This window comes from Trachypithecus francoisi, unplaced genomic scaffold (genome assembly GCF_009764315.1).
Source record: "Trachypithecus francoisi isolate TF-2019V2 unplaced genomic scaffold, Tfra_2.0 Lachesis_group3, whole genome shotgun sequence".
In the NCBI taxonomy this organism is placed as follows: Eukaryota; Metazoa; Chordata; class Mammalia; order Primates; family Cercopithecidae; genus Trachypithecus; species Trachypithecus francoisi.
In genome coordinates, this window is record NW_022681468.1 from 84,288,222 (window position 1) to 84,302,540 (window position 14,319).

A 14,319-nucleotide genomic window follows, 5' to 3' on the forward strand; every position below is an offset into this window, starting at 1 on the left:
CAGCAAAGAAAATATGTAAATGGCAAATAAGCATATAAAAAGTTGTTCTTTATCATATGGCATCAGGGAAATGAAAATTAAAACAACAATGAGATACCATGATACACCTATTTGAAATGCCAACATCCAGACCTCTGACAAAACAAATGGTAGCAAGGATATAAACAAAAAAGAACTCTCATTCATTGTTGGTGGGAATGCAAAATGGTACAGCCACTTTGAGCACAGTTTGGCAGCTTTAAAAAAAATATATTCTTTCCATATGATCCAGCAGTTTTCCTCATTGGTATTTATCCAAGTAGTGGAAAACACATGTCTACACCAAAACTTCCAAAGGGATACTTATGGCAGCTTTATTCATAATTACCAAAACTTTGAAGCAACCAAAATGCCCTTCAGAAGATGAATGGATAAATAAACTATGATGTATCCAGAAAAGAGAATATTATTCAATACTAAAAAAGTGAGCTGTCAAGACACGAAAGAAACCTTAAATGCATGTTACTAAGTGAAAGAAGTCAGTGTGAAAAGTCTACATACTTTATGATGCCGAGTATATGACATTCTGGAAAAGGCAAAATCATGGAAACACTAAAAGATCAGAGGTGGCCAGGGGTTACATAGGGAAATGAATGAGTACCAGAGCACAAAGGACTTTTAGGACAGCGAAATTACTCTGTCTGATACTACAATGATAGATATATGGCATTACACATTTGTCCAAATCTATATATTATGCTACACTAAGCGTGAACCCTAATGTAAACTATGAATTTTGAGTGACTATGATGTGTCAGTGTAAGTGCATCAGTTGTAACAAATGCATCACTGTGGTGGTGGATGTTGATAATGGGAGATGACGTATATCTGGGAAGGGATAGAGGGTATGTGGTAAATCTCTGTACCCTTCTCTAGATCTTGCTGTAAACTAAAACTGCTCTTAAAAAATAAATAATTTTTCAAAGGGTGAGGGTTTGCCAATATCTAATAGTTGGAACAATGGTAGATGTGGGAAATAATGGCAATAAATGGTAAAAAAAAAGGGGGGGGCAATATGAATATGAATGGCAATATATCAAAAAATGTAAATAGCTTTTAAATATATTAAATGAAGCTCCATCTCATTCATAAGTAAATGAAATATTCTTTAAACGAAATTCTAACTGATTAGTCAATGTCAAAAAGTTTAGTAATACATAAGGTTTAAGGAAAATAAGTATTCTGCCAAATCACCACTACGGATAGTATAAATTAGTGAAACTTATCTAGAAGACAACTGGGTTGAAACACACAGACTACTATGAGAATATTTCATAAGCAATATTTTATATTTCTTATATTAAATAATTGACTATGATATTTTAACATTGTAATTTTATTCTGCTTTCATGTGTTATTATGTTCTGTACTTCAATTAATACTAAATTCCAATTTTCTTCTGGGTTTGGGAAGTGATCATCACTTGTTAAACAGATAGTGGTGGAGAGCATGGGAGGTCTATTAATTATACATTTTCTCACTTTCTTTTCCCTTTTCATACCCTCTTTTCAGATACCCTCAAAGTAGAAACACATACACAAAGCATTGTCTTCACCAATTATTCAAAGGTCATTGGTATTTTTGATTTCTAAACCTTTCCATCAAGGCTTAACACACACTGCCTATTCCTTGTAGTCTTCTTTCACTAGGCCCATGTTTCTTCTTTATCTGGTCTTCTATGCAAGTTTTCACTTCTCCATACACTCTTGCCTTCTAAAATTTTATTGATATCACTGTCTGCTGTCACCTCCTTTTCTATTCTTTTTGTGGTTTTATGCCCATTTCCATTTGTTTACTGTGTCTTTAACAGGATTTCACAGGGATGCAAATATAAATCTGTATGCTTAATCTTCCATCGGCACTGCAAAACTAACTCACTTAAGGACTTGTTGTTAGGAAGCCTATTGATCAATGTAACAAGTAAAGAATACTTATATTATGATTTACAAATGAGTCATTTCTTCAATAATGCTTTTGATCCTTCCCTTTCTTTTTGGAACATCAGACTTTGTCTACCATCTGGTTTACCAGAAAAGAAACCTTCCTCTCTCTGACAATTGTTGCTTTCCTCTCTGCATTGTTTTGTTACATGTGGCATTCTGTCCCTCCTCCTTTCTTCTCTTCCCTTCTTTCTCTATTAGGAATCCTGCATAGACATTTGAACTGAACTGAAGAGCTGTAGCTCTCCTGTCATCTATCCTGCTGTACTCTGTTAGGGAGACATTATAGAGATGCCACCTTCTCTGGCACATTTGGCTGTGTAAAAATGTAACAGAACACATCTACCTCCAATAGTGACCAGAGTGACCTGGAACAAGAGGTGGAGGTTGAACTTTGTCTGCAAGGATGAGCACAGGGACCGCTTCATTGTTTCTGTGGTTTAACCTTGAAATTACTTTGGCACTGGATGAGGAACTACTTGGTGTCAATGTCTGTTTCTAATTTCACTACCAAGAGCTGGGTTTGGGGATGTCCATTTCTTGTTTTTCTCCTCTGGCCATGTGTATGATTGCTGCATTAGTCAGAGAAACTGAGGCACAAACAACCATAGACTGTGCTGGAACCAGAGTGGATCACAGTGGCTGACACTCAGCACCCAGGCCCCTCGTGCTGCTTAGAGTTTGTGCTCAACTCCCCTTGCAGTCCCTGTCACTGTGTCACTCAGAGCACAGAAGTACACAGCTGAGTCTGACTCTTGAACTGAGTCTTTCTCCAAGTGGAAAGAAGTGGTTTCTTTACGGTATGTGGCTTCAAAACCTTTGTTGCTTCCCTTGTCATCATCCTTCGCGGCTTTCAGGAGGAGCTGTGGACCTTCTCCAGGATATTGGACATACCAGAAAAGGGAAGGATATCCTGTGGCTGTGTACGTGCAGTTTATAGTCAGGAAGGCCCCTTCTGAGAGAGTCACTGGCCCTTGCATCTGGGTCACTGAATCTCCACGTGTTCTTCCTAGGGAAAAAAAAGAGAGAAAGAGACATAGAGAGATATGTTTAGCCTTGAGCTTAGTGCTCTTAGGTCAAATTGTGGTTAAAGATTATTTTTGGCTTGATAGAAGACAGAGTCCAAATTTTAAAAGGCATCTTACTTACCAAGCAGTAAGAATATCACAGATACTAAGCCTGGAGAACAGTTCATCTTTAGTGTGTGACCCAAATAATGATCTTGATCCATAACATGAAGAAATCACAGTGAAACCTACAGAGACAGCAGGAAATGAGCTTGTGTTAGGCAGCCACTCCCTCTGGTGGACAGGGGGTGAACTGGGATGAATGTTTTCCTGGCCTCCTTCCAAAAGTCCGAAATAGGTCCTCAACCCTGACCTCATTTGTAAGGCCCATGCCAGTCTCAGGTGGTCCTTGTAAATATGAAGGGCAGATGTTATCATCTCTATGGTCTGTTTTATTAATTTTGTTCTTTGGACACTATCTGACATAAAAGATCTTTAGCAGAGCATCCTAGGGTATTTCTGTAGGTAAGATTTCCATTTTCTTGGATATTTTAATACAGGCCAATACTTTCATGTATCCATTGCAGGCCAGTGGTATAACTCAATGGGACGTCAGACAAGGGTTTTGAGTTGAAATCAGAGGGAGTGTTAAGAAGTCTTGCTGTTACTGAGTCTATGTTTTTCAGCACTGTATCCTAACATGTAGAGCAGTGACTGACATTTACTGATAAGATATGACCTCAGATGAATAGCTTATTCCCTCACAATTTCAATGACTCCAAGAAAAAGTGCTTGCTTATAACAGTCAGGCAACAAGTGTTAACACTATACTCATGGAGATCTGGCCTCAAGGACGCTTTCTACTGTGGTCATATGCAACATTTTGTTGCCAAAGTTTAATCAAATAATTTCCTCTGGTGATGTAGGGAACCCACATGTAGATTTGCATCAATAGACTGAAGCATGAGTTAGAACTTTCCTCTTCTCTTGCTTTACAAATTGATAAAGACATATCAACTGATAATCGAGGTTCTAAAACCTGGTTGTGTGAGAAATGAATTAACTTGTGAGTTATTTAAAATTACAGATGTTGGGACAAAACCACTAACTTTAGGAATCACAATTTCCAAGATTTCAAACCACAATTTCCAAGATTCAAAGGGTTTCATTTTTTAAAAATCTTCCCTGGTGGTTTTGTTGCTGCCTGCCTGATAGTTGTTTACAAGATTTTGTTTGTGAACGCTGTCCTGTACCAAGATGGCTATCAACTATCAGAGATAACACTCTGAGGTCATCACAAAAGAAGTCCCCATGATTACACAGATTGTTAAAGCTGGTCTTTTCCTATGAAGTGTCTGCAGCAGAAACAAACACTTCATTATGCTTATTTCCTATGAGTTTTCACTTTATAACATAACAAAAGAAAACAAAAACCTTTTCTGGTAAGATGGCAGACTAAACGCAGTTGAAATATGCCTCTTACATGGAGAGAAACTAAAATATCAAGAAAGATGTGTTCAAGTGCAATGGATTACTCAGTTTGTGTTTTGTCTCCCATTTTCTTGACATCTCATTTCATAAGAGTGTAACTTTTAAATTTTAGTGAAATGCAGCTTATCAGTAATAAAAAATGTACCAATAAAAAAGCCCCATACCTGATGGATTCACAGCCAAATTCTACCAGACGTACAAAGAACTGATACCAATCATGCTGAAAATATTCCAAAAAATCAAGGAGAGATTCTTCCCTAAATGGTTCTACAAATTCAGTATTATCCTGATACCAAAATCTGGTAAAGACACAATGATAAAAGAAAACCAAAGGTCAAATCGTTGATGCACATAGACACAAAAATTATCAACAAAACCTAGCATCCTGAATCCAGCAGCACATCAAAAAGCTCATCTTCATTCCTGGAATCAAGTAGGCTTTATTCCTGGGATCCAAGGTTGTTTCAATACACACAAATCAATAAACACACAATTCACCACATAAGCAGAATTAAAACCAAAACTCATATGATCATCTCAATAGACATAGAAAAAGCATTCTATAAAATCCAATAATTCTTCATGATAAAAACCCTCAACAAACTAAGTATTGAAGGAATATACCTCAAAATAATAACAGTGACCTCTGACAAACCCATAGCCAACATCATGCTTAATGGGCAAAAGCTGGAAGCATTCACCTTGAGAACAGGAACAAGACAAGAATGCCTACCCTCAGTACTCCCATTCAACATAGTATTAGAAGTCCTACCCAGAGCAAGCAGGCAAAAGAAAGAAGTGAAAGGCCTCCAAATAGGGAAAGAAGTTACATTATCTCTTTTCACTAACAATATAATTCTATACCTAGAAAAGACTGAAGACTCCATCAAAAGGCTCCAGAACTAATAAATGACTTCAGGGAAGTTTCAAGATACAAAGTCAACATTAAAAAATTGGGAGCATTTCTATAAACCAATAGTGATCATACTGAGAGCTAGTTCAAGAATGCAATCCAATTTACAATAGCCACATGCCCCAAAATACCTCGGAATACAGCTAACCAATGAGGTGAAAGACTTATACAAGAAGAACTATAAAACATAGCTGAAAGAAATCATAGAGCACACAAACAAATGGAAAAATATTCTGTACTTATGGATTGGAAGAATCAATGTCATCAAAATGTCCATATTGCCCAAAGCAATCTACAAATTCAACACTATTCCTATCAAATTATCAGTGTCATTTTTCACAGAATTAGCAGAAACATTCTAAAATTCATCTGGAACAAAAAAAGAGCCTGAATAGCCAAAGCAATCCTTAACAAAAAGAAAGAACAAAACTAGAGACATCACAGTACCCAACTTCAAATTGTAGTACAAGGCTAGGTAACTAAAACTTGGCCTTAGTAATGGTACAGAAACGAACACAAAGACCCATGGAACAGAATAGAGAACAGAGAAATAAAGCCATACACCTATCATCATCTGATCTTTGACAAAGCCAACAGAAATATGCAATGGGGAAAGGACTTATTGAACAAATGGTACTGGGATAACTGCCTAGACATATGCAGATGAATAAAACTGGACCTCTATCTGTCACCATATACAAAAATTAATTCAAGAAAGATTGAAGGCTTAAATGTAACACCTCATAGAAATCCTAGAAGAAAACCTAAGAAACACACTTCTGGATATCAGCCTAGGCAAAGAATTTTTGGCTAAGTTCTCAAAAGCAATTGCAACAAAAATAAAAATTGGCAAGTGGGACTTATTTAATCTAAAAGGCTTCTGCACAACAAAAGAAACTATCAACACAGTTAGAAGACAGCTTATAAAATGGGAAAAATTATTTGCAAACTATACGTCCTACACAGGACTAGTACCCAGAGTCTATAGTGAACTTTAACAAATCAACAGGAAATGAACAAATAACTCCTTTAAACAGTGGGCAAAGAATTTGAACAGACACCTCTCAGCAGAAGACATACAAGTGGCCGACAAACATATTAAAAATTCTTTCATATCACTAATCATCAAAAAATTGCAAATCGAAATCACAATGAGATACCATCTCATGCCAGTCAGAATAGCTACTATTAAAATTCAAAAAATGACAGATGCTGGCAAGTTTGCAGAAAAAATGGAATACTTATACTCTGTTGGTGAGAATGCAAATTAGTTCAGCCCCTGTGGAAAGCAGTGTGGAGATTTCTCAGAAAACAAGTAAAAACAGTTATTGCTGGTTCAAGCCAGCAATCCCATACCTGGCTATATATGCAAAGGAATATAAATCATTCTACTAAAAAGACACATGCACTCATACGTTTATCACAGCACTATTTACAATAGCAAAGACATGGAAACAACTTAGGTGCCCATCAATTGTGGATAGACTATGGAAAATGTGGTACATATACACCATGGAATACTATGCAGCCATAAAACGAATGAAATGATATCCTTTGCGGAAACATGTATGCAGCTAGAGGTCATTATCTTAAGCGAATTAGTGCAGAAACAAAAAACAAAATATATGTTCTCATTATAAGTGGAAGCCAGACTGTGGGTACACACAGACATAAAGATGGGAACAACAGACATTGTGGACTCCAAAAGGAGGGAGACAGGGAGGGAGAAGGGCTGAAAAACGTCCTATTGGGTACTATGTTCACTATCTAGGTGACTTCCTGTTGTGTGCTATGTTCACTACCTGGGTGACCAGCTAGAAGCCCAAACCCAGCATTACTCAATATACCCTTGTTACAAACCTCCACCTGTAAATCTAAAAATAAAATGAAAAGGAAAGAAAAAACCTTCAGAAGTGTTAACAGAATAAAATTTAGGAGAAGGACCCAACTTTCTGCAAGGACCTGTAAACATTTATACCTAGACACATAGCTAAGAACAGACACTTAGTTCATTCTGTTTCCTGGAGTTCACTCTCCCCAGATTCAGATAAAGAATGCATCCAGAGTCAGCATATGAATAGTTTCTCAGATACAGACTTAAATAAGAAATTCAGGCCCAGATATTGTTTGGGTTTGCAAATCTCTTCTCCTTCTCCTCCACCTTCCAAATCACTTTGTCGGACACAAGCCTAGAACTATGTTGAAAATGAATTCTGGAAAATCAGCTACAAATTTCTATTCTGATATACAAAGGGGAATGCAAAATAAGCTGGAATGATGCTGGGTTGAAAATAACAGTAGAGCACATAGGTGAAAACTGTTATCTATACTTAAGAAAAATAGTTTAAACCCAGTGAGAACAGTTTGCATTTTGGACCATATCAGAAGACTTCTGTGATGTTGAAGACATGTACTTTTAAATTTGGATTTTTTAATGGTTTTATTGATGTATAATTTACATAAAAATTAACTGCATCAAAGTAAAGTGAACATTTTTATAAGATTTGACATACATATGGACTTGTGATGCTGCTATCACAATCAACATGATGAATATTTACATCACCCCAAAAGTTTCTCATATTTCTTTGTACTTTTTCTCTTAACCTCCCTATCTCCCATGCCCATTTCCAAGCAATTCTCTGTCACTATATATTAGTTTGTGTATTTTATAATTCATAAAAATTAAATCATATATACTTTTTTTGGTTTATCTTCTTTCACCTAGCATAATTATTTTGAGATTCTTCCATGGTGTCATTTGAATCAATGGTTTATTTCTTTTTATTGCTGAGTAGTACTATTACATTATATAGATATAAAACAATGTGTTTGTTATTTAACTGTTGATGTACATTTCAGTTAGGCCCAGTTTGAGGCTGTTACAAATAAAGTTGCTACGAATATGTGGATTCAAAATTTTGTATAGGCATATTCTGTCTTTTCTCTTAGGGCAAATAACTTGGAGTAGAATGGCTGCATCAGATATCAGGTGTATATTTGACTTATTTAAAACCTGCCCGATTATTTTTCAAACTAATTATATTACTTTGTATTTCCACCAGTAGTACCTGAGAGTTCCAGTTGCTCCACATCCTTGTCAACCCCACTCTAATAGGTATGTAGTAGTACTTAATTGTGACTTTAATTTGCATATCCCTAATGACTAATGATGCTAGGCATGTTTTCATATGCCTATTTGCCGTTCATATAGTTTCCTTGCTGAAGTGTTTGTTCAAGTCTTTTGCCCATTTTATTCACTTTTCTATTTTTTTTTTTGTTGTTGTTAATGGATTCTGTGGGTTCTTTGCATAACTCAAATAAATGACTTTATCAGATACCCAATTTGCAAGTATTTTTCCAGTCTATAGCTCATCTATTAATTCTATTGACAGAGTTGTTTCCAGAGGCAGTTTTAAATTTTTATGAAAACCAATTTATCAATTTATCAACTTTTTGTTTTTTATGGGTCATGTTTTGCTATCATATCTAAGAAATGTTTGCATAGGCCAAGGTCACAAAAATTTCCTCCTATTTTCTTCTAGAAGTGTTATGATTTGGAGTTTTACATGTATGTTTATGATCACTTTAAGTAACTTTTTGTATATGGTATGAGAGTGTCGAAGTTTATTATTTTGCATATGGATATTCAATTATTTAAGCACTATTTGTTGAAAAGACTATCCTTTCCAAATTGAATTGCCTTTGTACCTTTGTCAAAAAGTAGTTGTTCATGTATATATGGGTCTATTCCTGGGCTCTATTCTGTTCTATTAATCTGTTAGTCTATCTGTACACAAATGCCACATTGTCTTGATTACTGTGGAAAACGGCTTGCAGTAAGATAGTATTATCCCTCCAAATTTTTTCTTTTACAATGTTGTTTTGGCTATTCTAGGTGCCTTACATTTCTGAATAAATTTTATAATGAGATTGCTAATTTTATTTATTTTTTATTTTTTTAAATTGTATACATGTTTATTTTCATTATAAATTTATTTAAATCACTTTGGACCCAGCATGTCCTTAGGTTTTACCTGTTCGTCAAACTGCTCTGCTGTGAGATAGCCAAGTTCAATAGCAGTTTCCTTGAAGGTTGATCCATTTTTGTGTGCTGTCTTAGCAATCTTTGCTGCCTTGTCATACCCTGTATGAGGATTGGGAGCTGTCACCAACATTGGAGACTCATTCATCAGCTTGTTGATCCTTTCTGCATTGGCCTGGATTCCCACCACGCAGTTTTCTGTGAAGGAAACTGAAGCATCCCCCAGCAGCCTGGCTGAGTGTAACACATTTTTAATCATCATTGGCTTGAAAACATTCAACTCAAAATGTCCATTGCTGCCTCCGACAGTGACAGCAACATGGTTCCCCATGACTTGGGCTGCAACCATGGTCATTGCTTCACACTGAGTAGGGTTCACCTTGCCTGGCGTGATACTGCTTCCTGGTTCATTTTCAGGCAAGATCAGTTCTCCCAGACCTGACCAGGGACCAGAACCCAGAAAACGAATATCATTTGCTATCTTCATCAGACTGCAGGCAGTAGTGTTCATGGCTCCACTGAGCTCAACCAGAGCATCATGAGCAGACAGAGCTTCAAATTTATTTGGAGCAGTGACAAAAGGCAAGCCTGTAAGTGCAGCCACTTTTGCAGCAACCTTTTCTGCGAAGCCAATTCTAGTATTTAAACCTGTACCAACAGCAGTGCCTCCAGCTGCGAGCTCATAGATTCTTGGCATGGCAGCTTTTATTCTTGTCACTGCATATTTCACTTGTTGAACATAACCACTAAATTCCTGCCCAAGAGTAAGTGGAACAGCATCCTGAGTATGAGTACGTCCAATCTTGATGATCTGCGCAAACTCTTTGGATTTTGCATCAAGAGCATCATGTAACTTCTGTAGTCCTGGTAACAGTACTTCATGAACTTCTATTGCAGCAGCAATGTCCATTGCTGTGGGAAAAGTATCATTTGAGCTCTGGCTTTTATTAACATGATCATTGGGATGCCCAGGTATCTTGCTGCCAAGTTCACCTCCTAACATTTCAATTGCCCTATTGCTAATGACTTCATTTACATTCGTATTTGTCTGAGTTCCTGATCCAGTCTGCCATACCACGAGAGGAAAATGATCATTTAATTTACCTTCAGCTACCTCATCTGCTGCCTTCATGATTGCATAATCCTGGTTTACTTCAGCAGCCGCTCGCTTCAAGATGCCAAAAGCTTTAATAACTGGGGTTGGCATGCGTTCTGTCACACCTCCAATCTTAAAGTTCATCGTAGATCTCACGGTTTGGGCGCCGTAATACGTATCATTTGGCACCTTTAGTTCGCCAACGGTATCATATTCTATTCGGAAGGAATTTTGGCTTGCCATTCGAGCCGCCTTCGGGGGTCAAAGCGAGGGCACGGCCGCCCCACCCAAGCCGGGAGCCGAAGCTGAGGCTGAGGCTGGAGGCCGCACAAGGCGACGCGAGCGCGCGAGGAGCCGGAGTGCTCGGTACATGGTGCTGAGGCAGCCTGGGTAGAATTTCTGGGCCGAGATTGCTAACTTTAAACAAAAAAATGACGAACTTTTATTGTGGTTATATTGAATCTATAGAATAATTGAAACAGAACTGACATTTTAACGATATTGAGTCTATCAATCTATGAACATAATTTATCTCTCCATTCTTTAGGTCTTAATTTCTCTCCTGAGGTTTTGTGGATTTAAGTTACCAGGTCTTCTATACTTCATAAGATTAATCTGTAAGCATTTAATATTTTTGATGCTATTGTAAATGGTATTGTGTTTTTAATTTTAATTTCTGATTGTCCCATGTGAAAATATATAAATACAATTAATTTTTACAAATTGATCATTGATCCTGCGACCTTTAAAATCTTACTTATTTGTTCTGGTAGATTTTCTGTAGATTCTTTGGATTTTCTACTTAGACAATTATGTTGTCTGCAAATAAAGCTTGATTTATTTCTTCCTTTCCAAACTGTATGCCTGTTGTTTCTGTCTCTTGCCTTATTGCACTGGATAGACATTCTAATACAATATTAAACAAAAACAGTGAGAGCAATAACTTTTATCTTATGTCTGATCTTAGGGAGAAAGAAGCCTTTAGTTTTTCACCAAGTGTGACACTTGACATAGGTTTTTGTAAGGTTCCTTTATTAAGTTGAGAAAGTTCCTTTTAATTTCGCATTTAGAGAGAGTTTTTAATCAGGAGTGGATGCTGGATTTTGTCACATGCCTTTTCTGGGTCTATTGAGAATATCCTCATTATTAGATCATCTGCTACTTGTTAATCTTCTTTGATACACTATGATGAATTCTCACAACAAATACTAAAGAAGCTATCACTGTCACATTTTACAAAAAATGAAACACAGCACTCAAGTATTCAGCAAGTACATGGCAAAGTTAATAGTTTTGAACATAAACCTCATTAATAGCAAAACATGTGTTCCCTATTTTTTCCAGTATAAATCGCTTTCAGAGACATTTGAGAGGGAAGTTAGAAGACACCAAAATGACTTTTTCCCAAGCCCTTGAAATATTTTAAAACAGCAAGTTAATAGGTGCTCCATTTATCCAAATGAATTTTTTTTAATAACTAAATAATTTCAGGTCTGATTCTTTGACTAAAAGAGGAAAGAAAACATATTTTAGGCTGGCGCGGTGGCTCAAGCCTGTAATCCCAGCACTTTGGGAGGCCGAGACGGGCGGATCACGAGGTCAGGAGATCGAGACCATCCTGGCTAACACGGTGAAACCCCGTCTCTACTAAAAAAACTAGCCGGGCGAGGTGGTGGGCGCCTGTAGTCCCAGCTACTCGGGAGGCTAAGGCAGGAGAATGACGTGAGCCCGGGAGATGGAACTTGCAGTGAGCCAAGATCCAGTCACTGCACTCCAGCCTGGGCAACAGAGTGAGACTCCGTTCCAAAAACAAAGAAAAGAAAACATATTTTAAAGGATGAACAAACTGCAGTTTAGGAGCTGACCACCAGGTAGTGGCATAAGCATTCTTTTCAGACCAATTATTAAACACCTGATGAGCAATGCATGGTAGCAAGGCTGAAAAGGTTTCTAAACTTCTGTGAACCACCAGAGTACTGGAACTTTATTCATGGCCTTTGATCACTCTCTTTCTGTTCCTGGAAACTTGCTTGTGATAAAGGAGTCTAAAGCATAGTTGTTCAAATTAACCAGTATGAAAATTTCTCACATACAGGATCATAGCTTAATTCTTTCTAATGACTAACATTATTTAAAGCATGGGTTAGTCTGTGCACAGTCAGTCATCATTATGGAGCATTATTTCACAAGATTATGCAAGGTTTAAGGACATAAATGAGAATAATTTTCAAGAATATTCCAAAAATCTGAACTCTATAGAATCCATCAACTTGAACAATACTTACTGGTCCAGCAACTTCTAGAACAAAACTTAGTATAGTTCACAATAAAATAAAAATACAAAAACAATAATATGGAAGCCAAAACTTTGTCATAAATATGGTTGAATAAATTCATCATTTTCCCCTTGTCTTCATAGAAATAATCTAAATGCAACCAGAAATTTAAGAACAATAACACTATATCTATAATTGGGGTCAAATTAAGAGAGAGAACCCAAATATTTTTAAAAGCCAACAAAATTAAATGAGCCTGCACAAATGCACATATACATACAAGTACAGTGAATCATCCTAGATCCAAATGAAACAATCCACCAAACCAGGTAGAACATCTTTGACCTTCTTAAAGTTTGTTAATATCAAGCATTATATTAACAGATTTTCAAGTATTAAGTAACCTTTACATTCCCAAAATAAATTCAACTTAATTATGTTGTATTTTTTGTGCATGTATTTGTCCCTTCTCACTTTTTTTTTCTGGATCGTGTTAGTATTCTAATTGTTTTCAAAATATCATGTTGTGGTTTTATCATTGATTTTATTATTTTCCTTTGAGCCATTAATTTCTTGCTTTTATTCTTAATTCCTTCAATCTACTCTCAATCATTTTATTTTACTGTTTATTTTATAACTCCTGGAGTTGTATATTGAATTGGTTTACTTTTATTTTTCATTGTTTACTGAAAATTCATCAATTGGAGTCAAATGACTTAAGATTAAGTGTTGAATCTTTATTTACTAGATCTATGGACTGAGGTAAAACTTTCTGCTTCTATATCTCTCTAGTATGCAGAGTGCACATTATTTTCTCCTGGTTTAGTATTTTCAATTACTAACTAAACATTGCTTTAAAAACATGTATCCAAATACAAATTATTCATCTCGTTCATCACATCATCATGTGTTAGAATATTTATTCGTAGAAGGATACCATTCTTTGACTTCTCAACATTTAAACTAAATTTTGAAGGGCCTGATGTATTAAAGATTAAAATGATTACATTATGAAGTTCATACTTCTATGTATGCTTGAAGTTTTGCAGCCTACATGAGTTATCCTGAGGGACACGAGACTACTAACGTCTCATTCTCCACTCTACTGTCACAATATCTGAAATTCCACCATTAAAGATGCTTGTAGTTAGAACTAATAAATGAATTTAGCAAACTTGAAGGATACAGAACAGCACACAAAACTCAATTGCATTTCTATACACTAACAATGAACACTTTGGAAATTAAGAAAATACTTCCATTTGCAATAGCATCAAAAAGAATAAACTATTTAGGAATAAACTTAAACAACGATGCTAAGACTTGTACAATGAAAACTAAAATGCCCCTGAAATAAATTAAATAAGGCACAAATAAGTTGAAAGACATTTGATATTTATGGATTGGAGAATTTAATATCATTAACATGTTGATGCTACCCAAAGCAATCTACAGATTCAATTCAGTCCCTATCAAAAGCCCAATAGTGTTTTGCAGTAATAGAAAAATCCA

At 36.2% G+C, this 14,319-nt stretch overlaps 1 protein-coding gene and 2 gene segments (V, D, J or C); all 3 read right to left on the minus strand.

Moving 5' to 3' along the window:
• The window catches only part of LOC117070008, a 677,437-nt gene that overhangs the window by 647,754 nt on the left and 15,364 nt on the right, over positions 1–14,319 (minus strand).
• LOC117070016 overlaps positions 1–14,319 on the minus strand; it is a 705,780-nt gene that overhangs the window by 618,828 nt on the left and 72,633 nt on the right.
• On the minus strand, positions 9,346–10,934 carry LOC117070004 (fumarate hydratase, mitochondrial-like). Its single transcript, XM_033188620.1, has one exon. It carries the CDS (start codon positions 10,772–10,774, stop codon positions 9,395–9,397), a length of 1,380 nt encoding a protein of 459 aa, XP_033044511.1. The 5' UTR covers positions 10,775–10,934; the 3' UTR covers positions 9,346–9,394.

Coding starts and splice junctions, on each gene's coding strand:
- LOC117070004 (XM_033188620.1), bottom strand. CDS start 10,774: ATGGCAAGCCAAAATTCCTTCCGAATAGAATATGATACCGTTGGCGAA.